This window comes from Macaca nemestrina, chromosome 15 (assembly GCF_043159975.1).
Source record: "Macaca nemestrina isolate mMacNem1 chromosome 15, mMacNem.hap1, whole genome shotgun sequence".
NCBI lineage: Eukaryota > Metazoa > Chordata > Mammalia > Primates > Cercopithecidae > Macaca > Macaca nemestrina.
The window spans coordinates 13,298,468-13,325,265 of NC_092139.1; the positions used below are offsets into that span (position 1 = coordinate 13,298,468).

General features: G+C 47.1%; 1 protein-coding gene across 6 annotated transcripts in view; it reads left to right on the forward strand.

Annotated features, from left to right (window-relative positions):
- LOC105470668 (nuclear factor of activated T cells 2) overlaps positions 1-26,798 on the forward strand; it is a 177,158-nt gene that overhangs the window by 83,875 nt on the left and 66,485 nt on the right. For all 6 annotated transcript variants that reach the window (XM_011722847.3, XM_011722849.3, XM_011722850.3 and 3 more), the window contains exons 4-6: positions 2,197-2,399; positions 3,721-3,893; positions 23,222-23,362. In XM_011722847.3, the coding sequence (XP_011721149.2) occupies positions 2,197-2,399; positions 3,721-3,893; positions 23,222-23,362 (517 nt within the window). The remainder of the gene's footprint in view (positions 1-2,196; positions 2,400-3,720; positions 3,894-23,221; positions 23,363-26,798) is intronic.

Consider the following 26,798-nt stretch of genomic DNA (forward strand, 5'->3'; position numbering starts at 1 on the left):
GATCATCTAACACAGTTCCACTCCCAGCCTCTCTCTTTGTGTGGCTTTTAGAAGGGGACATGAGCGTGCCATCTTTTCAGACCGGCATTGTTCAATAGGACTTACTGTGATGATGGAAATGTTCTGTGTCTGTGCTGTTTGTGCACTGTGGCTGCTGAGCACTGAAATGTGGCTAGTGCACCTGAAAAACTGAATTTTCAATTTACTTAATTTTAATGAATATATCCATGTGGTTAGTGGCTCTTGCATTGGATAGCACAGTTCTAGACCATGTGTACTCATTCATCACCTTGCAACTTTGTCTTTTGGCAGGTGACTGGAGATCCTACTGAAGGATCTCCAGAGAAGAGTGGGCTCTTCGTGAGTTGTCACTTGTAGTCCCACTCAATTAGTGGAGAAAGGAATAGAGGCACAGAAAGATTAAATGATTTGTCTAGTGTCTCTCCACCCAATGACAAGACAGGAACACATCATCAAACTCTAGATCAATGTCCTTTTGTCTCTTGTTATTTTATATATATATACACACACACACACACACACACACATATATACACATACATACATATATATATATTTTTAATATTTCACAGGTTTCTAGGAATCTATTCTTCCTATAACATGGCATAGAAAGTCAAAGTCCTCTTTGATCACCTTCTCAATCTTGAGCTCCTCCTCTATTCACAGAGGTGATGATGATGTGGTCAGTTTAGAGCACATCCTTTTACACCTTTTTCTATTGTAACTGGATGGATGGAAAACATTCTGCATTTCTTTAAGTTGTGTCATGCTATACATATTTTTCTACACATTGCTTTTGTTTTTCAACAGTGTGTCCTAGATCTTTCTGGGTCAGTTCATAGACTTCTACCTCACTATTTTTTAAAATGCTTCTTAGTGTATCATAGCCTAGGAATGTCCTATTAGTAGTCAGGCTATTGACGTAACTCATTGTTCATTATTCTGTTTGTTTTTGTAAACATTTTTGCACGTGTCTCCTGCATATACAGTGTTTCTCTAGGGTGCATACTAAGAGGTGGAATTACTGAGTCAAAGAACGTTTATTTATGTAGTTTTATTAAAGCTGTTGCTCTAATACTCTTTAAAATAGTTACACCAGTTTATATTGCTATCATCTGCATAAAAGTGTCTGTTCCCCCGCAATCTCCAAAATACTGGATATTATCAAATATCTACAAGTGTGCCAATCTGACTCTAATGGGTGAAAAGTGGTATCTCATGGTTGTCTCATTTGCATTTTTCTGTTTAGAAGTCAAACTGGTCATTTGTTTTTCTCTGAATTTTCTGTTCAAATATCTTACTCATTTTTTTTCTGTTGGATAGCCTTATTAATTCATTCATCAAATATGTACTAGAATGCCTACTAGGTGCCAAGCATTATTCTAGGCACTAGAGATTTTGTGGCAAATTAACTAGACAAACATCCCTGCTCTCAGAGATGTGATAGTTTAGTTCTGGGAGAAAGACTTAGACAAAAGGAATCAAGAAAATATATAGTGTGTTAGACTGGATAAAAAGTAGGAGAGGGAGATAGGGAAAGCCACTGGGATTGGGATTCGAGTCTAAATAGGTGGCCAGGGAATCTTTTACTTACTCACTATAGGCATTCTTCATATACTGTATGTGCTAATGTTTTATCTGTTATATGTTGCACATATTTTCTTTCAGACTTTATCTTTTGACTTAGACTATGGCATTTTTGTCACACTCTTTTTTAAAGTTCCACAGTCAAACTTTGTTCATTGGAATATAGTCATGTAAGAAGTGACAGTTCTTTCTTCTGATCTTCCCAGGGAATCACTATCAAGAGTTCTATGTTTGTCCTTTCAGTTTATTTTCAGTTAATTTCAGTTATCCTAATTACTATGCAACACTCCTTCCACCCTCAGTCATCAATTAAGCACAGTTTCTGGCTGTTTCTCCATAAATGAAATTCTGACTGACTGTATTCTTTCTAGTGGCTGCTTAATATTCAGTGTTAGAGGGGTTGCCTGTAATTTATCCAAGCGTTACCCTCTGGCTGGACATCAAGGTTGTTTCCAGTTCTCCATTCTTCCAGATGCGGCGGAAATCCCATACTCTGTCTGCTGCCCATGAGCTCTCTGGTCTTTTTTGTTTATTGGATTAGAGCCACCACACCCCACATCATAATGATCTTGTTTTCTCCCCCACCAGCTCCATGGCTACATGGAAAACAAGCCTCTGGGACTTCAGATCTTCATTGGGACAGCCGATGAGCGGATCCTTAAGCCGCATGCCTTCTACCAGGTGCACCGAATCACGGGGAAAACTGTCACCACCACCAGCTATGAGAAGATTGTGGGCAACACCAAAGTCCTGGAGATCCCCCTGGAGCCCAAAAACAACATGAGGGCAACGTAAGGGCTGGGGGCTGAGGGCGGTGGGTCTTCATGGAGAAGCGAGCAGGGGGCAGGTGGCAGGGATTTCAGAGAGAGAACTCTACGGAACGGATGGAAGCAGCTGTTGATGGCAGTTCTCAGTCTGTGATCCATCAACCCATTGTGATTTCTGTTTTAAATGTTTCTATTTTAAAAGCATAATACATAGGCCAGGCATGGTGGCTCACACCTGTAATCTCAGCACTTTGGGAGGCCGAGGCGGGTGGATCACTTGGGATCAGGAGTTTGAGACCAGCCTGGCCAACATGGGGAAACCCCATCTCTATTAAAAATACAAAAATTAGCTGGGTATGGTGGCAGGCGCCTGTAATCCCAGATACTCTGGAGGCTGAGGCAGGAGAATTGCTTGAACCTGAAGGGGGGAGGTTGCAGTGAGCCGAGATTACACTACTGCACTCCAGCCTGGGTGACAGAGCGAGACTCTGTCTCAAAAAAAAAAAAAAAAAAAAAAAAAAAAAAAAAAAGTATGTCCGCATTTTCATGTGTCTTGGGAGGAAGCATACTCATGAATCTTTGTATTATGTTGCATGGGATCAGGTTAAATTTACTTATATTTAAAAAATTAATTTGACCTAGAGAGATCATTAAGTAATGATGCAGAGAGGTCCAAATTCACAAACCTAATATGCTTGTGGCTGAAGTCTGGGAACCATTGCACACGTTTTGGGGTTTAAAAAAACCTTTGGATGGGAAAATAAATTCAAACTTACAGAAATACTGTAAGAAGTATACAAAGAACTCCTGGAATCCTGCCCCCTCGGCTTTCCCAGGTGTTAACAGGCTTCACCTGTGCTCCAGCACGTTCCTTCCCACCTCTCCATTTCTTCCCGAGCTGTTTGAGAGGTAGTTGCAGACTTTATGCCCTTTGACTTTTAAATACTTCAGGGTGCATTTCCTAAGAACTAGGATGCTCTCATACACAGTCACAGTACATTTATTCAAGAGATTTCATGTTGATTCACTGCTCTATTGAATGGTCCACAGTCAGTATTCCCCAGTTACATAGAGTTTTTCAGATATTTTTGAGAGTAGAAGAGTTGGCATGAAAAATCTCCCTAGAGAAGTAATTTCACTGGGGCATTTCTCTAATTGCTTTGTTAAGTTTGCTTTTCCCTCCATCTTGGTATACATTCCTGGCTGAAATGCCTATGTGGGTGTATTGCAGTTTTCCCCAGTGGCTGGCTGTAAAATTATTTTGGCTGCCTAAGGCAGGTTTGGGGGTGATCTTTCCTGCTCCTGAAGACAGTTGGTGATAATGGGGTTCTTAACATCCTGGCAGCATCGACTGTGCGGGGATCTTGAAGCTCAGAAACGCCGACATTGAGCTGCGGAAAGGCGAGACGGACATTGGAAGAAAGAATACGCGGGTGAGGCTGGTTTTCCGAGTTCACATCCCAGAGTCCAGTGGCAGAATCGTCTCTTTGCAGACTGCATCTAATCCCATCGAGTGCTGTGAGTTGGACCCTGGGGCCCGGTCTGTCTGCGGAAAGCGTAGGGCACATGGGCTTCCCCTGGGAGCAGTGTATTCTGGGTGAGGTACCTGGGGTGGCCTGTGGGAATGTGTGGGACCCACAGGGTTACGCTGACCCGAGATGACCAGAGGGGCCAGAGACGGAGCACATCGCAGTGTTCTCTTGCTGCTTCTATTGAGTTCTGGAAGGTTTCGTGGCCTCACGGGAAAATTAAAAATAATAGGGCCAATAAGTAGCTTAAAGCTTCGTTTGGAAGACTTGAGATACGTAAATATCGTTCTGGTCTTAAAGGATAGATGCATTTGGAGTGAGTTTGCTGTACATGGTTCCCTTTTTTCTTTTCCTTCTTTATTGTTTAAATAACAATAACAAACCACAGCGCTCTCACTCACTGAGCTTCGACTCTGCTGCTCAGTATGAATATTCACAGTAATCCCTGGCACTAGCTGGTGTCAGTGTGCCCATTTTACAGATGAGGAGGTAGAGTCACAAGAGGGTGAGTTGTGCACACAACCAAAGAGTGGCAGGGTTGGGATTGGAACCGGGGCTTTTGCATGCAGGAGCCATGCCCTGTCCCCCACCCATAGCCCATCTCTGCGTGTTGACTGAGCTCTATTTTGTATCCTGCACTATCCCAGGGGTTGGGGATCCACAGATGAGCAGGCCACTTTCTCTGGCCTTAATGAGCTTACAGTCTGGAGAGGATAAGGACACCCAGACAGATGGTTGTGTCATTACAGAAGATTTTCAGAATCTAATATGAAGTGACCAGGATCTGCCATTTGGAAGGACACTGAGCAGAAACCTGGCACATTTCTATCAGGTTTCAAAAGAAGAAGTAGCTTTGAGCTCATTCTTATGTACTTTATACCTAAGTTTAAAGTCTACCTGTATGTTAACACAGTTGTGTAGTTAATCTGTGCGATTAGATGTGACAACACTTATGATCCGCTCAGTGTTTGAAAGTTTAGGAGTTACTTTAAAAAGTAGAAAGAAGAGGCCAGGTGTGGTGGCTCACACCTGTAATCCCAGCACTTTGGGTGGATCACTTGAGGTCAGGAGTTCGAGACCAGCCTGGCCAACATAGTGAAACCCCATCTCTACTAAAAATACAAAATTAGCCGGGCATGGTGGTGCGCACCTGTAATTCCAACTACTTGGGAGGCTGAGGCAGGAGAATCGCTTGAATCCAGGAGGTGGAGGTTGCGGTGAGCTGAGATTGCGCCACTGCACTCCAGCCTGGGTGACAGAGTGAGACGCTGTCTCGAGAGGGAAAAAAAAAAAGCATAAAGAAGAAAAAAATAGGCATTGTTCCAGAAACAGAAACTGTTTTTATTATTTTAAAGTCTCTTTCTTATAACAATATGTTGTTTTATGCTCTTATAAACATGTTCCATATTAAATTATGGTTCAGGGTTTTTTCTTTTTTTTTCCTTTTTGCTGGACATTTTACCATAACTAGGTGTCACAAATTCAACTTCCTACAGAGGCCAGGGAGGTGAAAATGAAGGGGTAGGCTGGGTGGCAGACATCAGAGAATAGTGGAGATTGGGGACATTCCCCCACCTAAATGTGCTGTTGCTACTCAACTGCAGCCAGTATTTCCACATGGGAATATAGACTCAATGTGGTCAAATGTTTTGCTTGTTTTTTGTTATTGAGAAGGAGTCTTGCTCTCTCGTCCAGGTCAGAGTGCCGTGGCGTGATCTCGGCTCACTGCAGCTTTTACCTTCCGGGTTCAAGTGATTCTCCTGCCCCACCCCAGCCCTCTGAGTAACTGAGATGACAGGCACCTGCTACCATGCCTGGCTAATTTTTTGTATTTTTTAATAGAGACGGGTTTTCACCATGTTGGCCAGGCTAGTCTCGAACTCCTGACCTCAGATTATCCACCCACCACCTCAGCCTCCCAAAGTGCTGGGATTACAGGCGTGAGCCACCTTGCCTGGCCTATTTTATTTTACTTTAAGTTCTCAGGTACGTGTGTAGGATGTGCAGGTTTGTTACATAGGTAAACATGTGCCATGGTGCTTTGCTGCGTGTATCAACTGGTGCTGGAAATCATCTGGTTTTTAAAAATAAACCAAAAAATATCCTGATTTTAAAAAATGGTAAAAAATCAAAATGCTCTGTGGTCAGAAAATATCTGCAGATAGCTTCTGTTAATCAGAGGAAGTCTTAAGACTAACATGCAAAGGGAAAGTGTATTTTCTGCAGAAGAGTTTGGGAAAGACTAGCCCTCATGGTGAAAAGTCAGGAAGGAGAGGATGGTCCCTTTTTTGGGAGAGCAGCCAGAACTTGGTCTTGGTTGGTCTTTGGAAATGAATGAAGAGTCACTCTAATTTCTTTCAGCCTTTCGAGTCAAGACGTGGATCAGTCTGAATTGGTGGTGAGCTTGTATTCTGATCTTAGCAGAGAAAGACCCAATAGTAGATAACAAGGGAAAACATGTTGAAAACCCCATTACTAGAAATATTGGAATTCCCCTACTCAGCTTAGTAGACCCCACTCCTGTCCATCAAATGCTGGTCATGATGGCTGCCCCACCAAAGTCTTGGTTTTGAACCTCTCAAGATGTTTTTGGAAGGAAACTTGCAGTGATTTGGGGGACTCTGAGCAGATAAGGTCTCCCCTTTCTGGCAAATGACTCACTTTCCAGGATGGGACTGGGGTGTGTAGCAAGGTGGGGACAGGAGCCCCTGATCCTCCCTCTCTTTGGGTTTCTCAAGGCAACTTATCTTATGTCGATCTAAGACTTTGAGGATCATCACTTAACCACATGTTCCTCCAGCAAGATCTTCAGGGTGTTAGAAAGCTATTTGAACATTGAAAATTGTTTTCTTTTCTTTTTAAAAAGGCATTTGCCTGATTCACCGCCTTCTTTTGACAGAGAAGGAAACTGAGACTTCTTGGTAAGGTGATTCACCTGTTTTTACTTGGTAGGTAGGAAAGCCAGTCTCCAACTTTCTGGTTCTATGAAATCCCTTCTTCTTTTGGTTCCCATAACTCACCCTCTCTTGCAATACCAAGCTGAGCTACCAGCTGGCCACTCTAGTTCTCACTAATAATTTTCTGTCATTTTAATTTACTTCTTTGTTCTGTTTCCCTAGACCAGTGCCTAGTAGGTCCGTAAATATTTATTGGCAGCTTACTGTATGATCTATAGGGAGGTAGTCAGTAAATACATATTAGCAATTAGTCAGTAACATGGGCTGGCAGAGTATTGTAAAATAAATTGTTACTAATGACAGTATACCCTTGGACAGTGTATACTGACTAAGCAAGAGTCTCCAATGACAGGGAGAGTGAGTTGGTGAGAAAAACATTTCGTGGGCTGGTACTTATTTGCAAGACTAACTTATTTACTTTGGAGATGCCTTTTATGTACCGTCTTAGGGATCAAGGGTAAGTTCTCAGATGCTAGCAGAAACAACATGAGCAAACTACCAGAGACTGCTCTTTGGAAGGTGGAGTGATTTGCTAGAAGTGCAGGTGCCTTATGTTTATTTGCATGCCAGCTGGCCAGAGCTGCAATCTCACTTTTGCACACACTGGCACCCTCATGTTTGCAGTCTTCTATTTCCACTAGGGCTTTAGCATTGCCGAGGAGATCCTTCCAACTTCCCCCACTGCTCCTTTCCGTATTCTCGGGAAGACTGACCTGACCCTTCTCCAGTCTTCCAACCTCTCAATGCTGCCCCAACCCCTTCCCACTCCATGTAGATAACTGCACCTCCCACTTCTCTGGAGCATGGAAGAGGTCAGAGGGATCACCCCCGTCTTCCCCAACAACAAGACTATCCATGATAGACAGCAGCTACTGGGGCCTGCCCTCCCTTCTCCACTTGGCACGGAGCAGTTCCCCTCTGCTCCTGCTCAGCCTCATTCCCCGCCTGAGCCCAGCCTTCTTGGTGTTGTCAGCTTCAACTCCAGTTTCCCTGCAGGGGTAGAGCTGGCGCCTGCTTCCCTCTTATGTTAGTTTCCTAGGCTGTCATAACCAATTACTGCAAACCAGGTGGCTTGAAACAATAGAAATGTATTCTCTCACTGTTTTGGAGGCCAGAAGTCTGAAATCAAGGTGTTGGCGGGGTTGGTTCCCGCTGGAGGCTCAGGGGAGAAACCGCCGGTGCCATCCCCGCCAGCTTTTGGTGCCTGCTGGTCTCCCTGGCCTTACTTGGCTTGTGGCTGCATTGCTCCAGTCTCTGCCTCTGTCTGCACACGGGCCTTTTCTGGGTCTCTGTGTGTGTCTGTTTCTGTTGCTTACGAGGATGCACTTATTTGGTTTATACCTAATCCAGGGTGATCTCATCTCCATTCTTACCTTAATTATATCTGCAAAGACCCTGGTTCCAAATAAGGTACATTCTGAGCTTGTGGGTGGATGGTTTGCAGGGAGGAGGAGTCAGGTAGGGGGGTACTATGTAACCCACTACATTTCCTCAACTGCATTTCGTGGCTTCCCTTCCTATCTGCTCCTCAGTTCCCAAATGCATTGGGATCTTTCCCTGACTTTTTGGCTTTTGCACACTGTCACCTCCACCCAGAACATAGGTTCTCAAGCTTGACTGTATGCTAGAATTACCCGGGAGTTGTATTAAAAAAATACTGATGCCCGGCCAGGCTCGGTGGCTCACGTCTGTAATCTCAGCGCTTTGGGAGGCTGAAGCTAGAGGATTGCTTGAGCTCAGGAGTTGGAGACCAGCCTGACCAATATGGTGAAAACCCATCTCTACAAAAACCATTAGCCAGGCGTGTTGGTGCGTGCCTGTAGTCCCAGCTACTTGGAGGCCTGAGGTGGGAGGATTGCTTGGACCCAGGAGGTTGAGGCTGCAGTGAGCCAAGATTGCACCACTACATTCCAGCTTGGGTGACAAAGTTAGATGCTGTTTCAGAAAAGAAAAAAAAATACTGATGTCCTGGTCCCACCCCGGAGACTCTGATTTGGTTGTCAGGATGTGGCCTGGCCATGGGGGCTTTCAGAGCTCTCCCAGTGATTCTGATGTGGGGCAGACTTTGAGGTGCTTATCTGGAGCCCACCCCTCCCTATCCTCCAGTGGCTTGGCTAACCCCTCCTCCTCCAAGGCCTCTGTTTAGACGGCTCCTCAAGGAGGAAGCATTCCCTGACCCTCCACGGTACGGGGTCCCCCACTTTGTGCTCTGACAGCCCCATTTACTTGTCAGTCTCTGTCCTATAAAGACTGAACCAGGCAATGTTTACCAGGGCTCGGCACATAGTGACTGTCTCCAGCCTGTATTTCCACACTGCCCAGTGGGGGAGAAAAGGCTGCAATGAGATAGGAGACGTCCACAGGCACACACCTGGTCCTGAGATAACTTAACAGAACCTCTCCAGCCGTGTCTCCAGGCCCAGCCATGTCTCTAGGCAGTTCCGCCCAAGCCACCATGGCTTTCTCCCTGCCCAGCAGATGGGCCTCTCTGCTCAGTGCATTTCAGAAAACATGTAAAGCAATTTCACACAAAGCCCTGCCAGCTCAGGGCACAGAATGTAAATTCACTTTGCTCATTTTGCGGGGCTTGGGAGTGGGTATGGGGTGTGGGTTAGAAAATGGATTTTCTCACATGCTCTTTTCCCTCTCTGCCTCTCTTTGTGACATATATATTTTTTATGGAGGTATAATTAAAGTAGATTGCACAGATTGTAAGCGTTCAGTGATTTTTGACAATCGCATATACCCACGTAACCACCACTCAAGACAGCGCTTTCTTCACTCTTGAACGTTCCCATGTCCCTTCAGCCAAGGCCTCCTCCTCAAGCCCACACACGGAGGCAGCCGCTCTTCTGATTTCTATCACGGTTGATTAATCTTCCCTGTTCTAGAACTTTATAGAATGGAATTAATACAGTGTGTACCCTTCTGGGTCTGGCTGTTTTTGCTCAGCATGTTATTTTTGAGATCTGTCACTGCTATGGAGTGATTCAGTAGTGCATTCCTATTTATTGCTGAGCACTATTCAATTGCATGAATATAACAATTGTTTATGTACCATTGATAGACATTCGGTCTGTTCCCAGTGCTTGGGTTTATGGATAAGGCTACTATGAACATTCCTATTCAAGTCCTTTTGTGAGCAAATGCTTTCATTTCTCTTGGGTAAATGACCTAGGAATGGAGTTGGATGTGTATGTTTTTATTTATGTATTTTCAACACCATATTCCACTCTGAACAAGGATGTATGAGAGTTCCAGTTGCTCCACATCCTCACCAATATTTGGTATTGTCAGTCTTTTAAATTTTAACCCTTCTAATGAGTGTGAAATGGGATCTCATTGTAGTTTTAATGTGCATTTCCCTAATGACTACTGTTTCAGATGCTTGTTGGCTATCTGTGTATCTTCTATTTTTTTATTATTTTTTTGAGACGGAATCTCGCTCTTGTCCGTCCCCCAGGCTGGAGTGCAATGGTGCAATCTCAGTTCACTGCAACCTCTGCCTCCCAGCTTCAAGTGATTCTTCTGCCTCAGCCTCTGGAGTAGCTGGGATTACAGTTGCCCGCCACCATGCCCGGCTAATTTTTGTATTTTTAGTAGAGATGGGGTTTCACCATGTTGGCCAGGCTGGTCTCGAACTCCTGACCTCAGGTCATCCACCTGCCTCCACCTCCCAAAGTGTTGGGATTACAGGCGTGAGCCACCATGCCCGGCCTATGTATCTTCTTTGGTAAAGTGTCTGTTCAACTATTTGCCCATTTTTAACTGGGTTATTCATATTTTTATTGTTAATATGCATCAGTTCTTTATATATTCTGGACATAAGTCCTTTGTCAGATTTGTGTATATTTTTCCCCTGTCTGTGGCTTACCTGTTTATTTTCAGGTAGTGTCTTGTGTCTTTTTTTTTTTTTTTTTTTTTTTTTTGAGACAAAGTCTCACTCTCGTGGCTCAGGCTAGAGTGCAATGGCACAACCTCAGCTCGCTGCAACCTCCACCTCCCAGGCTGAAGTGATTCTCCTGCCTCAGCCTCTGGAGTAGCTGGGATTACAGGCACTTGCCACCACGCCCAGATAATTTTTGTATTTTTAGTAGAGATGGGGTTTCACCATGTTGGCCAGGCCAGTCTCGAACTCCTGACCTCAGGCAATCTGCTCACCTCGGCCTCCCAAAGTGCTGTGATTACAGGCGTGAGCCACCATGCCTGGCCCAGGTAGTGTCTTTTCATGAACATTCATATTTTATTTTGATGAAGCCCAATTTGACATTTTCTTTTTGTCTGGGATTAGTGCTTTTTGCATTCCTCCAGGAAATCTCTGCCTATCTGAAGGCAGCAAAGACATTCTGTTACATTTTCTTTTTTTTTTTATTTTATTTTATTTTATTTTATTTTATTTTATTTTATTTTTTTTAATTTATTTATTATTATTATACTTTAAGTTGTAGGGTACATGTGCATAACGTGCAGGTTTGTTACATATGTATACTTGTGCCTTGTTGGTGTGCTGCACCCATTACATTTTCTTCTGGAAGCTTTTCGGTTCTGGTTTCATGTTTGGGGCTCTGATCCATGCAGGTTGGTTTTTGTGTATGGTGTGGGGTAGGGTCCAGTTCCATTGTTTTCCCTATGGAAATTCAGCTATTTCTTATGATTTTTTTTTTTTTTTTTTTTCCTGAAAGCAAAAATTAGAAAACCTACGACCCCAATGCTTCCTGCACGCCTTCCATTTTATCCCTTACTTTACCCTCCTGGGTCTAGTTGGGAGTTGGGTGCTAGTGCAGCATTTCTTCAGGAAACCCTTAGAATTAGGGAGGCCCGGGCCAGGTGTGGTGGCTCATGCCTGGAATCTTAGCAGCTTGGGAGGCTGAAGTGGACAGATCACTTGAGGTCAGAAGTTCGAGACCAGCCTGGCCAACATGGCGAAACCCCGTCTCTACTAAAAATACAAAAGTTAGCCAGGTGTGGTGGTGCATGCCTGTAATCCCAGCTACTTGGGAGGCTGAGGCATGAGAATCACTTGAACCTGGGAGGCGGAGGTTGTAGTGAGCCAAGATCATACCACTGCACTCCAGCCTGGGCTGCAGAGTGAGAGTCCATCTCAAAACAAACAAAAGAATTAGGGAGGCCCAGATGGCATGTTGACTGTGCTTTACTTTGTGCATCTTATCTTGTTCAGCTTATTTTGTTCAGCTGCTCCTGCTGGAAGCTGAAATGACTCACGTCATTATCGTGGACTTCCCAATATTTATTCTTTCAATTAAAAATACATTTGGCATGTGATATATACTGTTCTGGGCACTAGGGATAGAGCACTGGACAAAACAAAGTCCCTGCCCTCACAAAGGTTACATTCTAGTGGGGAAGGCAGACAATAAACAAGCAAAGACAGCACTTGAGAGCCTAGTGTCATGACAAAAATAACAAGGACCACGGGTTGGTGGCTTGGTGCGGGAACAGCAACATCACCATGTTGGCTAGGCTGGTTAAATGTGTGTGTGTCATGCCAATCAGGGAAGGCCTCTGTGAGGATGGAGCTTGTTCACCCAGACCTGAGTGATTGGTCCATGGGGAAGTATAGCCAGTACAAAGGCCCTGAGGCAGGGATAAGCTCGGGGTCTCCAGGGAGGAGGAAGGTACCCCAGGAGACTGTGTGGAGTGCTATAGGTGGGGCAAGGGGTCAGAGGTGAGGTCTGAGCCCAAGGTGGGGAATTTGGATTTTATTCTAAGATGGGAAGCCGTGGGTTCCAAGTAGGGGGCTGACATTATGTTTTTTGAGATGGAGTCTCACTCTGTGACCCAGGTTGGAGTGCAGTGGCATGATCTTGGCTCACTGCAACCTCTGTCTCCCGGGTTCAAGCAATTCTCGTTCCTCAACCTCCTGAGTAGCTGGGACTACAAGAGCCCGTTCCCACATCTGGCGAATTTTTGTATTTTTAATAGAGACAGGGTTTCACCATGTTGGCCAGGCTGGTCTCGAACTCCTGACCTCAGGTGATCTACCTGCCTCAGCCTCCCAAAGTGCTGGGATTACAGGCCTGACCTGCCACGCCCAGCTGTGATTTCTATTTTAATATTCATTTAGCACACAGCCTAGCACATAGTAGGTGCTAATCAATACTTGAAGGCAGAATGAAGGAAGAAAGAAGATGAGAGGGACAGGACAGGGAAGAGGTGTAGAGAAATGAACAGTTATTAATCACCTACTGTGTGTCAAGCACCTTCTGTATTGTGGCTGAATCAGTATGAGAAGAGGCTGGAAAAACTGTAGCATGGAGAAGTGAACTTGCCCGCGGCCATCCAGCTAGTGAGGGGCAAGCCAGCGGTGACATCGCATCCCACTGAGCCTCGGGGCATCAAGGCTGAGCTACATATTGAGTGATAGATTTATATGGGCCAGAAACCCAAAGGGTAGTATCATCTCATTATAAATCAGAGACCAGCTCAGGGGCCTCCAGGGGGCTGTGGGCACCTGTTCACCCACCCCCTACCCCCCAATCCCCCCACCACCCCCGGCACTAGATTGCCTCCCTCAAGATCCTATAGTGGTAAATCTTGGATGAAACTGGAGCACTGGACAGAGAGCAGGTTGGCCAGGCCTTTGTCAGCCTCTGCTCTCCAAGACAAATGACCAAGAAGCCCTATTTCAGAAGCGCCAGAAAGTCGCATGACGGGGAGAAGCAGTTTAGAGTGGCGGTTAGGAGTGTGGGCTCTGGGGCAGGTAGCTTGGGTTCAAATCCTGCCTCTGCCACTTACTGGCTACTTAGTCCTGGCAAGGTTACTTAAACACTCTATGCCTCACTTTCCCTATCTGTAAAATGGGAAGAATAATAGTACCTCCCTCGCGGTAGTGGTTCAATGCATGTGTGCCTCACACAGGAAGTGCCAGACGTGATCCCACAGCGTAACTCAAGTGCCTCCTTTGTGGTGGCCCAGTGTGGACGGATCTCATTGTCTTGCCTGCAGCCCTCACGTAGTTCTGTAAAGCAGGCTTTACGTACCTCTGGCTGCTACCCTGTCACTGCAGGAGTCTGAAACCCAGGAAGCAGTAGGCTGGTGTGAGAGTCGAGCAAACATTCATTGTTTCAGGTGAGCAGACAGCCTGTAACACACCCTGCTGCTGGGAAGGAACCCCGATAGTTATCTGGCCCAGTGGGGTGGGCCGGCTGATGAGTGAGTGGAGGAAAGTTGTTTTTTTTGGAGAGCCCAGGATTGGGGTGGCTTCTGTGCTGATTGAAACAGTTACCTGCCCAGCCCTTTACTGGGCTAGTTATGAGGGAGCTGGGAAGGCAGAGGGCCCTTCTGAACACCTACGGCGTGCCCACAAATGCACTGAGGTTAACTCATTTCCATCCTCATCATAACCTCAGAAGGCCCATCTTAAATGCTTGCTCAGTTCATTTGTTCAGAAGCATTTGATTACATGCCAGTGATGGAGGCACAGAAAAGCACCCTTGCAGGGTGTGGGCGCCTGCAGGCTGAGGCTCCGAAGGATGAGTGACTTGCTACAGTCCCACGGCTGGCAAGGCAGGGGCAGAGCTGGGGTTCAAGCTGTGCTCTTTTCTCTGTCCAGGCTGCCTGGGTTCCTCAGTGATCCAGAGCTCATCAGGTTAGGGGCTGGTGAGCTCTGGATCATTGAGAATATTCCCGCTGGGTCTGGGAATATTCTGAAGAGGGTGCCTGTTCGTACATTGGAATGGGAGAGTAATGATCCGATCGGAGGAGAGACAGCAGCTCCTACTCTGCCTGATGTGCTGTGGGGCGGATGAGCTAGGAAAGTCTCACAGGGGGGCCCTACCACTGCATTTCTCCATATGAGAAAGCTGAAGCCGAGGCCGCCCCACCGAGGCCCACAGCTAGAGCTTCGTCACTCACTGTGCGTCCCATGCATTTGCACACATCATGCCCCACTCCCTTGCCGTGGACCTTAGTGGTTCCCTCAAAGAGGTGAGCCCCACAATAAGGGAGATTTTGGTTCCCCTCCACTCTCCCACTTCCCAGGGAAGACCCAGGGAACAGCCAGAGTGGAGGCTGAGGGGCCTGTCTGCTGGCCCCACTCACAGCCTCTCCCGGGAGATGCCTGAGTCAACAGCACATTCTGGGCCAAGCCAGGCCCAGCCAGACCAGGCTCACAGCCAAGGATGGGGCCTGATACAGAGACAAGAAGGGCTTACAGCAGCTGGAGCGCCGAGGCCAGGGTTGCTCAGTGCTTGGGCCAGAACGATGACCAGTGGGCTGGCCGGTGTCTTTCCCACGAAGTCCTCCATTTCACTGCAGGGGGACCCGTGGGGTAGTGGAATCCCACAGTGTAGGTCCAAATTCTGCCTCTCCATTCGCTGTGAGCTCCTGAGCTTATTCCTTCTCTGGGAGGATCAATGTCTTCTACTCTAAAATGGGAATGATTGCTGCTTTGTGGTCTCATGAAGTTTAGCAATAAAAATAAACACAACTAACATTCACTGAGTCCTGATGAGATACCATGCAGTCCCGTGGATTAGCTCATTTAATCTGCAGGCAGCCCAGAGAGGTTAGTGCTGTGATATTCCCATTTTATAGATGAAAAACAGAGGCAAAGAAATTAAGTGTCTTGCTCAAAGTCCCAACATTAGAATGTTACTTTTATCTGTGAACCCTAAATTGCTTCATGGTGTGGGTGTTTCAGAATATTTTTTAAAATGTGTATATGATGTGCCTGCAATCTGTAGTCTTTATAGCATTTGTACTCGTCTGCTGTTACTTATTTTTATTTTTTTCAGACAGAGTCACTCTCTGTCACCCAGGCTGGAGGGCAGGGGCACAATCTCAACTCACTGCAACCTCTGCCTCCCAGGTTCAAGCAGTTCTCCTACCTCAGCCTCCTGAGTGACTGGGATTACAGGTGCATGCCACCACGCCCAGCTATTTTTTTTTTTGTATTAGTAGAGATGGGGTTTCATCATGTTGACCAGGCTGGTCTCAAACTCCTGACCTCAGGTGATCTGCCAGCCTCAGCCTCCCAAAGTGCTGGGATTACAGGCATGAGTCATCCCACCCGGCCTGTTAATTTTTAAATTTAAACTTATTTTCATTGTTGAGACAGAGTCTTGCTCTGTCACCCAGGCTGGAGGGCAGTGGTGCAATCTCAACTCGCTGCAGCCTCCACCTCCCAGGTCAAGCAATTCTCTTGCCTCAGCCTCCGAAGTAGCTGGGATTCCAGGCACGCACCACCACGCCCAGCTAACTTTTTTTGTAGTTTTAGTAGAGATGGGGTTTCACCATGTTGGCCAGGCTGGTCTCGAACTTCTGACCTCAAGTGATCTGCCCACCTTGGTGTCCCAAAATGCTGGGATTACAGGGGTGAGCCACCATGCCCAGCCTGTTCACTGTTATTAACAGAACCTGCCCTCTCTGCAGGAGCGAATTTCTCTAACCAGTCTCTCCTAAGGTTCTTGGATAGATCATAATTCTTGGCCACCCGGCTTGATGGCAAATTTCAGATAGTCGGGCAATAACATCCCATTTCCAGGCCCACTTGGTCTGATGTGGGGGACCCTGTGCTGGTATAAGTTTTCTTCGCTGAACCTTTGCAGTGGCCGCTGCTGTGCTGCAGGTGGGCACTGTTGCAAGAGAAAGTAAACACCCAAACTGGTTAAACCAACAGCGTCCTGTTGATTCAGAGCTCGTAAAATACAAGAGCCCCCTGAGCCACTTTATGACGTGCCAGAATCCAGGGGCAGGAGGGAAGCCTGGGGAAGTCCCTTTGCAGGGGCCACCTTGAAGCTTAAGCTGGAGCAGAGGTCAAGACTTCCCCCGCAGGCCTGAGCCAGGCCCTCAAAGATGACTTTAAAAGAAAGGTGCCTGGTTTGGTTGGAAAACTGCAGGCTGTGCGGTTTGGATTGTCTGCAATCTCAGAAATGAATGGGAGAAAGGGGGGCTGATGAGGAGGGTGGGCGCAAGCCTGGGAGGCCCACTGGGCTTCCTGAGAGCCCTCCCGGCCACCCTGGACCTGTCACCCTATTTAGCAGCCATAGGTGATAAGGAGGTTGCATCAGAGAGCAATAGAGAAGTAGAGCTCAGGAGGGTAATTTGGGCTGCTGTGCGCTGGCTTCAGTTCCTCTTTCAAAAGCGAATGACTTTGCCTCTGGGTTCTCTGAAGACTGGGACCTGCCCTGGAGGAGTTCCCCGTCCTCAGGTGGCCTCTTAAGTGTGGAACTTGGCTCTTAAGCAAATGTGCGTGACAAGTCACCCAGAAAGATTGTTAAAATGCAAATGTCTGGCTTCTGCCCAAGAGATTGGGGCACAGTGGGTGAGGGATGTGGACTGGTCATCTGCATTTTTATCTAGCACCTTCTGACCCTGTGTTGGTGGGGGAAGGTTCTGCTCCAGGTGACCTGGGAGCCACACTTTGAGAAACACTGGCAATCGGGGTCAAGAAACCTGAGCCGGGCGTAGTGGGTCATGCCTATGATCCCAGCACTTTGGGAGGTCGATGTGTGTGGATCACCAGAGCTCAGGTGTTTTGAGATCAGCCTAGGCAACATGGCAATATCCAGTCTCTATTAAAAAAAAAAAAAAAAAGAAGAAACCTGGGTTATGGCTCAGGATTCACCCAGAACAGCAGTGACCACAGAGGTGACCTGTGTACACACATGCATGTGTTTGGTACAAATATGGTAAAATATATAAGACAACAATGTCTGTGGCTAGCACATACAGCCTCTCAGAAGCTACAGCTTTCAGTGTTGCTAACCTTGCTGACCCGTGTTTATTAAGCCAGAAGCGCTTTTGATGAACTTGTTTAATCCTCATAATAACCTGTGAAGTGGGACTACTAACAGCCCCATTTTACAGATGGGGAGACTGAGGCTCAGAGCTGTGAAAACTGCTACAAGGATCACCCAGGGGAGTGTCCAACACTATGGCCTTCACCAAGAGCAGGTGCTGCCCTTCACTGAAGCCGAGCATCTGTCCTCTCCTCTCTAGATGGGAGTAACAGTGTCTTCCTTGCTGTAGGGCTATGATTTAAGGGTTTAAACAAATAAAAATGTTTTGAAAATAACTTAGCAAGAAAAAGAGGGGCATTTTTGAAAGTCAACGATAGCAAAGACTATCATGTCTCACGCTGTTACTGTGTGCTAAGCAGGGGCCGTTTTGCTTTATATAGGGTATTTTCTCCTATTGTGGTAAAATACACATAAAATTTACCCTTTTAGCTATTTTAAAGTATACAATTCAGTGCATGAAGTACATTCACAATACTGTGCAACTGCCACTACTCTGTAGTTGCAGAACTTTTTTTTTTTTTGAGATGAAGTCTTGCTTTGTTGTCCAGCCTGGAGTATAGTAGCACGATCTCTGCTCACTGCAACTTCCGCCTCCTGGGTTCAGGTGATTCTCCCATCTCTGCCACCTGAGTAGCTGGGATTACAGGTACATGCTACCAGGCCAGGTCAATTTTTGTATTTTTTAGTAGACATGGGGTTTAACCATATTGGTCAGGCTGGCCTCGAACTTCTGACCTCAGGTGAGCCGCCTGTCTCAGCCTCCCAAAGTACTAGGATTACAGGCGTGAGACACTGCGCCCGACCAAACTTTATCATTTTTGCTTATGAGGAAACTGAGGCACAGAGAGCTGCCACTCGAAGGCCATGCAGCTAGTAAACTTATGAAGACAGAACTTGAACCTGGACAGAGTGACATCAGGCTGAGAAAACCCCATCTGGCCTGCAGAACTTTTTTTTTTATCACCAGAGAAAGAAACGCCTCCTATATTAGCAGCCACTGCCCAATTTCCACCCCCAGCAAGCCCCGATCTGCTCTCCGTCTCTGCATTTGCCCGTTCTGGCCAATTGACATAAATGGGATCGCATGCTATTTGTCCTTTTGTGTCTGGCTCCTTTTACTTCGCCTAATGGTTTCAAGGTCCACCCATGTTATGGCATGGAATAGCACTGCATTCCTTTTTGTGGCTGAGTAATATTCTGCATGGATATACCATGCTTTGTTTATCCATGTATCCATTTGGGTTGATATTTGATATTTTACCATCTATGTACTGGCCGCATCCATATATTCATATGCAGGGTCTTGATGAGGGCAGGTACTGTTAGGACTTTACAGAGGAGGCATCTGTAACTCAGAGAGGTGAAGTGACTTGCCCAGGGTCACAGAACAGGGATGGCAGATGCAGGACTCAAAACCATGGCTTTCTGACCCCAGAGCCCGAGTAGCAGTTAATGATGTATTCTCTTGCAGCTCCCAGGGCCCTGCATTGTCCTGTAGTGATGGTACCACAGATCAAACCTGGCTGTGGCCTCTTGGAATCATTTGAAGATTGTTTTTGTTTTTGAGACAGAGTCTCGCTCTGTTGCCAGGCTGGAGTGCAGTGGCGTGATCTCGGCTCACTGCAACCTCCGCCTCCCCGGTTCAATTCTTCTGCCTCAGCCTCCTGAGTAGCTGGGACTACAGATGCGTGCCACCACACCCAGCTAATTTTTTTTTTTTTTTTTTTTGGAGTTTTGGTAGAGACGGGGTTTCACCATGTTGGCCAGGATGGTCTTGATTTCCTGACCTTGTGATCTGCCTGACTCAGCCTCCCAAAGTGCTGGGATTACAGGCATGAACTACTGTACCTGGCTTGAAGATTTTTTTTTTTTTTTTTTTAAGGATAAAAACGATGCTCGTGTCCTCATCCTCAGATCATTTAAGTCAGAATCTCTAGAACAGCCGTTCTCAACCAGGGATGATTTTGCACCCCTCTTCCCCAGGGGATATCCAGCCTTGTCTGGAGACAATCTTGGTTGTCACAACCGGGGGGTGGGGTGCTCCTTGCATCTGAAAGGTAGAACCCAGGGATGCTGCTAAACATTGTACAATGCCCAGGACACCCCTTGCCTGCTAGCAACAAAGAATTATCCAGCTCCAAATGGCAATGGTGTCAAGGTTGAGAAACCTTGCTTTAGAACTGGACTGTGGGCCGGACATGGTGGCTCAGGTCTATAATCCCAGCACTTTGGGAGGCCGAGGCAGGCAGATCGCTTGAGCCCAGGAGTTCAAGACAAGCCTCAGCAACATGGCAAAACCCTGTCTCTACAAAAATAAGTAGGATGTGGTGGCACACACCTGTAATGCCAGGTACGCGGGAGGCTGAGGTGGATCACTTGAGCCCAGGAGGTGGAGGCTGCAGTGGCCATGATGCCACCACTGTACTCCTGCCTGGGTGGCAGAGTGAGAGCGTGTTTCACAAAAAAAAAAAAAAGGAGGGGAGGGTGTGGGTGTCAGTATTTTTAACTTCCCATTCGAACTGGCCAGGGCTAAACAGAGCTTCTCAAACGTGATAGTGCACAGGAATCACATGGGCTCCTTGTAAAACTGCAGATCTGGGCTCGGTAGGTCTGGGGTGGGGCCTGAGGTGTACTGAATGTCTAACAAGCTCTCCAGTGATGCCAGCACCTCTGACCCGCACTTAGAGTTGTGAGACTAGAATACAGTTAAAGGCGTACAGGCAGCTGGACTAGACTCTCACTGTTTTTTCTTTTTTCTGTCTCTTTAGATTTTCATTTAAAAAAAAAAAAAAGTTTTCCTTCAGGTAGGGAGGTAGGAAATGCAGACTTGGCAAAGGTTGAATCTGTTGGTTGCTGAGAATATGAGGCTTTGAAGGGAGAAGCAATGAGGCTGCCGCAGGAAAGAGGAGCTGTGTTCACAGCAGTGTGCAGTGATTCACAGCTCAACTGTCCGCGCCAGCCTCCCGCCCGGCACTGAGAGCTTGCAGCCCCTTCCAGTCCCCAGCCCGCCTGGCCACAAGCCTTGGGCTGGCTTGCCCAGTAGCGATGACTCAGGCTTTCCACCTGTAAAACGGGTGGGATGCTCTAGCCACTGCCCCACCCATCCCTGGGGCCAAAAGCCCCCAGCTGCTCCCCAATTTCATCAAAGGCAGATCTTCAAAGCCTGAACCTGCAGCTGCTGTTCTTGCTGCTAATAAATCTCATTTGTGGCAGCTCAATTAGGAAGTCATCACAAAACTTTGATATTGAAAGAACGGATTAATAACCCAGCCCATGTGGGAGAGATTAGCCGCTTCTGCGGAGAGATCTTTGTAATCTATCCTTGTAGCCGGCAGCCCCTGGGGCAGCGCCTGCAGGCGGGTCTCTGGGAACAGAGGGCGCCTGGGCTGAGCTGGGGTTGGGAAAAGCCATCAGGGGATTGGTCTGAGTCGCTGCTGGATGGCACTTTCAAGGTGGAGTGTCTGGAAACCTCTGGCTGGTGCACAGTGACTCCTGAAATGTTGCCAAGTGCATCGTTGCTCCACTGAGTGGCCCCAGCAGATGCAGGGGGATGCCAGTGGCCTGGAGGCCCAGGCAAGGCAGGAGGGAAGGGTTAGAATTGGTCTGTGGGCCTCACGCAGTTACTGCCCAGGCTCCCGGATGGGGAGGTCTGCAGGCTCCTGGCATGGAAGGGGCTGGCCCTCTGCCCAGTTCTCTGGGCTTGGGGAGGAATGCCAAGAGCTCAGACTGACTCACCCCGGGGGGGCGGGCCCGGCCTCTTGGCCCACGCTGGAAGGAGAGAGGCCTAAGGAGGCGGGGCCCTGGCTGTGGCTGGGACCTGTTTCTTGCCTGCTCTGGGAAGATGGCTGGAGCAGGTTTTCATTCTTTTCTGCAGCCTGGCTTCTGGAATAGGTGACTGACTAGTTAACCTAAGAGATTGGGCTCTGGAGCTGGAGAAACCTACTTTTGAGGGTTCAAATCTAAGCTTCACCGTGGATCCTTGGCCAAGTGGTGACCTTACTTCTCTTAGCTTTGGTTTTCTCCCCAGTCAAATGCGAATCATTTTAATATTTCCTTCCTCAGAGGGTTGCTATGAGCATTCAGGTATAGCATTCTGGTTTAGTGCTCAGCAGAGGCCTTTCCTGTGCCTCCATTTTTTCATTTATTACAAATATAGATGAGGACATAGATATAAATAGATGTATTGAGAATACATATTGGGAGATACAGACATATCCGTATCCATTCATCCACCCACCCACCCACCCACCCACCCACCCATCCATCCACCCACCCACCCATCCATCCACCCACCCACCCATCCACCCACCCACCCACCCATCCACCCATCCACCCACCCACCCACCCATCCATCCACCCACCCACACACACACCCACCCACCCACCCATCCATCCATCCACCCACCCACCCATCCATCCACCTACCCACCCATCCATCCACCCACCCACCCACCCACCCATCCACCCACCCACCCATCCACCCACCCATCCACCCACCCACACACACACACACCCACCCACCCATCCATCCATCCACCCACCCACCCATCCACTCATCCATCCATCCACCCACCCACCAACTACTATGTCCTCCTAGGTTCTCGGCACTATTCCTGGCCTAGGCTTACAGCAGTACACAAAACAAAGCCCCTCCTTCCTGGGCTTACATGCTAGTAGGGGAAAGATGAAAGAAGATAAACCGATACAAGCTATATATAATGTATCTGAAAGTGAAAAGCTCTACGGAGAAAAGCAAAGTAGGACAGAGAAAGCAAAGGTGACAGAGAATGAGAGAGAGGGACCAGGCTGGGTACTGCTGTTTTAACTCTGGGGAGGGGGTGGGGTGGGTTAAAGAAGCCTCTCAGAGGAGGTGACAGTTGAGTAGAGACCTGCAAGAAGTGGAGAAGGGAGCCATGTAGGTTACTGGGGAGGACAGACACTAGAAAGTGCAGATGCTCAAAGGTAGGAGTGTGCTGAGTATGTGTGAGAGACAGATTGTTCTAGAAGTGTGGCTGGAGCAGAGTGAATGAGGGAGAGTTCTAGAAAAGGACATTAAGAGGGTAGATCACGGATATCTTAAAGACTATGTTAAAGATCATAAATGAATTCCAAAGGCAATATGTCTAAACCTTCAGGTACTATATCCCAAGCTTAGCATACATGATGCCTTCATGTTTTGACTGACATCAAATGTACAAAGAAAGGATATACTTTAACAAAGGAAACCTCATAGAGAAGTTGATTTGCCCATCCTTTTGTAAGAGAATAAAGAAAACCAATTCTCATGTACCTGTCCTCCTTATAAGGACAACAGGCAGCCTCTGGCTTCCTGTAAGGAGAACAGGCCTCTGTCCCTTGATTCATGAAAACGAAATGTGTTGTTAGAGGGAAATTAGCTCAAATGACTTAGAGCACTTTCACAAGGCATAACATTTGTACAGTCATTGATTGTCAGGGGTGATGGTTCCACATTTTAGATAACAACAGGTGACACAGGTGGACAGAGCATGTCATGTCTCAGTACCATGAAATCAGACCTCCTCTTTTGAGCAGACATCTCCCCTCGTCACAGTGACTTCTCTCTCTTTTGCCTGCAGCCCAGCGATCTGCTCACGAGCTGCCCATGGTTGAAAGACAAGACACGGACAGCTGCCTGGTCTACGGCGGCCAGCAAATGATCCTCACGGGCCAGAACTTTACAGCGGAGTCCAAAGTCGTGTTTACTGAGAAGACCACAGGTCGGTGGATTTCTGAGCTCTTTCTCTGTCCCCCAGAACCATTCAAAAGTGACCATCTCTTTCTTCCACACAACATTGGTTTTGGAGGGTGGATCCCACCGGGCAGTTTTATACCCTGCTCTTTTCACTCAGCGTATCTTCAGGGATTGTGATGGCCACACCGTTCACCATGGCATGAATGTGCCATTCTACATTTTAACTCTTCTAGGTCATTTTGACAGAAAATAAGATTATCCCCACCCTCAACCCTTTTTGAAAAATTACTTTTTTACATAAGGAAGGAAATTTAAAAAACTTTTTGCTGTTATCAAGAAGGGAGGCCAAACAGCAAAGTGATAAAGCATGCATTCTCTGGCCCTGGATATCTTGGGTTCAAATTCTGGCTTTGCTATGTGCTTGCTCTGTGATCCGAGGCATATTACCTAACCTTTCTGTGCCTTAATTTCCTCATGTATAAAATGATAGTAACACAATTTCTTACCCCATAGAGTTGTCATGGAGGTTAAATGAACTCATACATGTCACGTAATTCTAATAGCGACAAGTACAGCATAAGCCAATTAATATTGGCTACTTGTATTTTTATTATAAGTAGTTCTGCAGTTAATCATCTTCTAGGATTAATAAATCTTGTACATGAATCTATATGTATATCTTTTTAGTCTATTTAGGGTTTATTCCTAGCAGTGGAATTTTGGAGAGTCATTCTGAAGACTTTAAATACATATTGCTAAATTACCTTCCAGAAATCTACAAATTGACGTTTCTGTCATGTCAGTCATAGTTTCACCCCCAAAAAAATCATTGTGGAATTGGTACTTCTTTCTACTTTGCATTTCCTTGCTATGAGAGGCATAGCGTTTTGTTTATTCACCAGGTGTATTCTTTCTTTGGTGCACTGTCAGTGTCTTTTTCAGTGGGTATGTGGTAGAAAAGATGCTGATCTGAAGTAGGAAAATATCAGATTAAGCGATAATTAATGAAACAAATGTGTTGTTAGAAGGAAATTAGCTCAAATAACTTGGGACACTTATTTTGGATACTAGAACCAATTTTCTTTTTCCTTAACTGACATGATTTCAGTAGGTTACTTCAAAGGGGTGTTGATGTTTGTCTGTTTGTTTATTGTCCTTAGAACAATCCGAGAACATAAGAGGTGGGTTGTCCAGTTGGAGGGATTGTGCACTGCACAAGGGCACCTTCTCTGAGGGCTACCATTCATATTGGACAAATCACCAGTTTACACATTAGTAAGACAACTTCTGGTGGGTGGAAGCAGATTGTCTTAGGCAAAGAATGCTGCTTCCAGTCTCACACAAATCATCCTTTTGGGATGGGCTGGACATGTGACCGGGGTGTGATAACTGCATTCTCACAGCTGGAAGCATAACAGGAGGCAGAATTTATTTTAAAAGGGTTTGATGACGCCTTTGCAAAAAACAACAAAAAGGGTATTAAGTAAGGCTGTGGCAGTGGGAAGGGAGATGCAGGGATGCGTCGGGGAGTGGTTTAGAAGGCAGATGTCACTGAGGTTTGATGGGATGTAGTGGTGTAGAGAGGCATTAAGAATGCAGGTGGCAGGGCCAGCCACCAGGCAGGCTGCGTGCCACCCGGGCAGCTCTGCTACTCACCGGCAGTGTCACCTGCTGAAAGTCTCCCTCATCTATCCCCACCTGAAAAGCAGGGACAGTGCCTACCGCAAAGGTAAAGTCTGAATGAATTAAAGCAAGTAAGCTTAGCACCAGAAGTGCTCAGTAAGGGGCAGGGGCTGCTGCTGTTTTTCTGGAGCTGCTGTGGATGGGGAAGGAGAAGAGGTTGAGCGTTGAGATTGTTTAGTTCACGTCGTGCGCTTGGCCAGCTGAGCTTTAGCACGCAGGAGAGGAGGTCTGTGTGGGGATGAGGTTGGGCAGGGAGGACGAGTTCCATTTTGGAAGCGGAAGTGTTGAGTCTGATGTACCCGTGGGCCTTCTTGGATGAACCATGATCTCACCTCTGTGGAAAGGCAAGAGATTGGGAGGTACGTGGCCACGTGGTCTCAACTAAGAAACCAGATCCTGGCTGCAGATGTTATCTCAGGAGCTGTCAGCAATGAGATCCCAGGTGAAGTCCTGGGAATTGGCTCTGACCTCCCAGGATGGCCTCCAGTGTGAGAAGGGGAGACTTAGAAGCTGAGAGCCACAGACTTTAAAGGTGGCAGAGGAGGAGCTGCCACTGCAGGAGGAGGAGAACCAGGGGAGTCTGGTGCCCTGGAGACCAAGGGAAGGAGATGTGGGAAGGGTAAGCAGAGGCTTACCCTTGCAGTGCTATGAAGGTCCCAGAGCCCGAGGTCAGCCTGAGAGTCCAGAGAATGGGGGGCCTCTGGTGATTTGAATCACATGCACCCAGGTCACGGTGAGCTGAGGAGTAAAGTTGCTTGAGGGATCAGAGATGATGAAAGTAGAGTCTGCTGCAGGCAAGAAGACTGCACCAGCGGTCCCCAACCTTTTTGGCACTAGGGACCAGTTGCATGGAAGACAGTTCTTTCCAAGGGTTGGGGAGGTGGGCTGATGGTTTCAGGATGATTCAAGCACATTATTACATTTATTGTGTACTTTATTTTTATGATTATTACATTGTAATATAAAATAATTATATAACTCACGATCATGTAGAAACAGTGGGAGCCCTGAGCTTGTTTTCCTGCAACTAGATAGTCCAATCCAGGGGTGATGGGAGACAGTAACAGATGATCAGGCATTAGATTCTCATAAGGTGTGCGCAACCTAGATCCCTCGCAAGCGCAGTTTACAGTCGGGTTCAGGCTGCTATGAGAATCTAATGCCAGGCTCATCTGACAAGAGGTGGCGCTCAGGCGGTAATGCAAGTGATGGGGAGTGGCTGTCAATACAGATGAAGCTTTGCTCACTCACCTGCCACTCACCTACTGCTGTGCGCCCAGTACCGGTCTGTGGTCCGGGGTTGAAGATCCCTGGTCTATACCACATTGTTAGCCTCAGCGTTATTGACAGTTTGGCCCAGATAATCACTTGGCAGGGGCGCTGTCCTGGGCACTGTAGGATGTTCGACAGCATCCCCAACCTCCACCCGCTTGACGCCAGTAGCGCGGCCCAAATTATGACAACCAAAAATGCCTCCAGACCTTGCCAAATTTGCCCTGGCAGGGAATATTGCCCCTGGTCAACAACCGCTGGTCTATGGCTTAGAAATTTTCAGGAAAGACAAGGAAAGGAAAAGAAGAGCATGAGGAAAACTCAGTATCAGGGTGACCTTAAGCCTTCCCCTGTGCTCTCAGCAATGCAGGCCCAGCGTCTGCTTGGCGGAATGCCTGCACAGCCCCCCCGAGCCGTCCTGCCAAGTGGGGTGCAGGGAGGAGGCCTGGCCTCTGCTTGCTTTGCCTTGAGGGGCTGACCCAGCCGCACAGGGCTGTTGCCTGAGT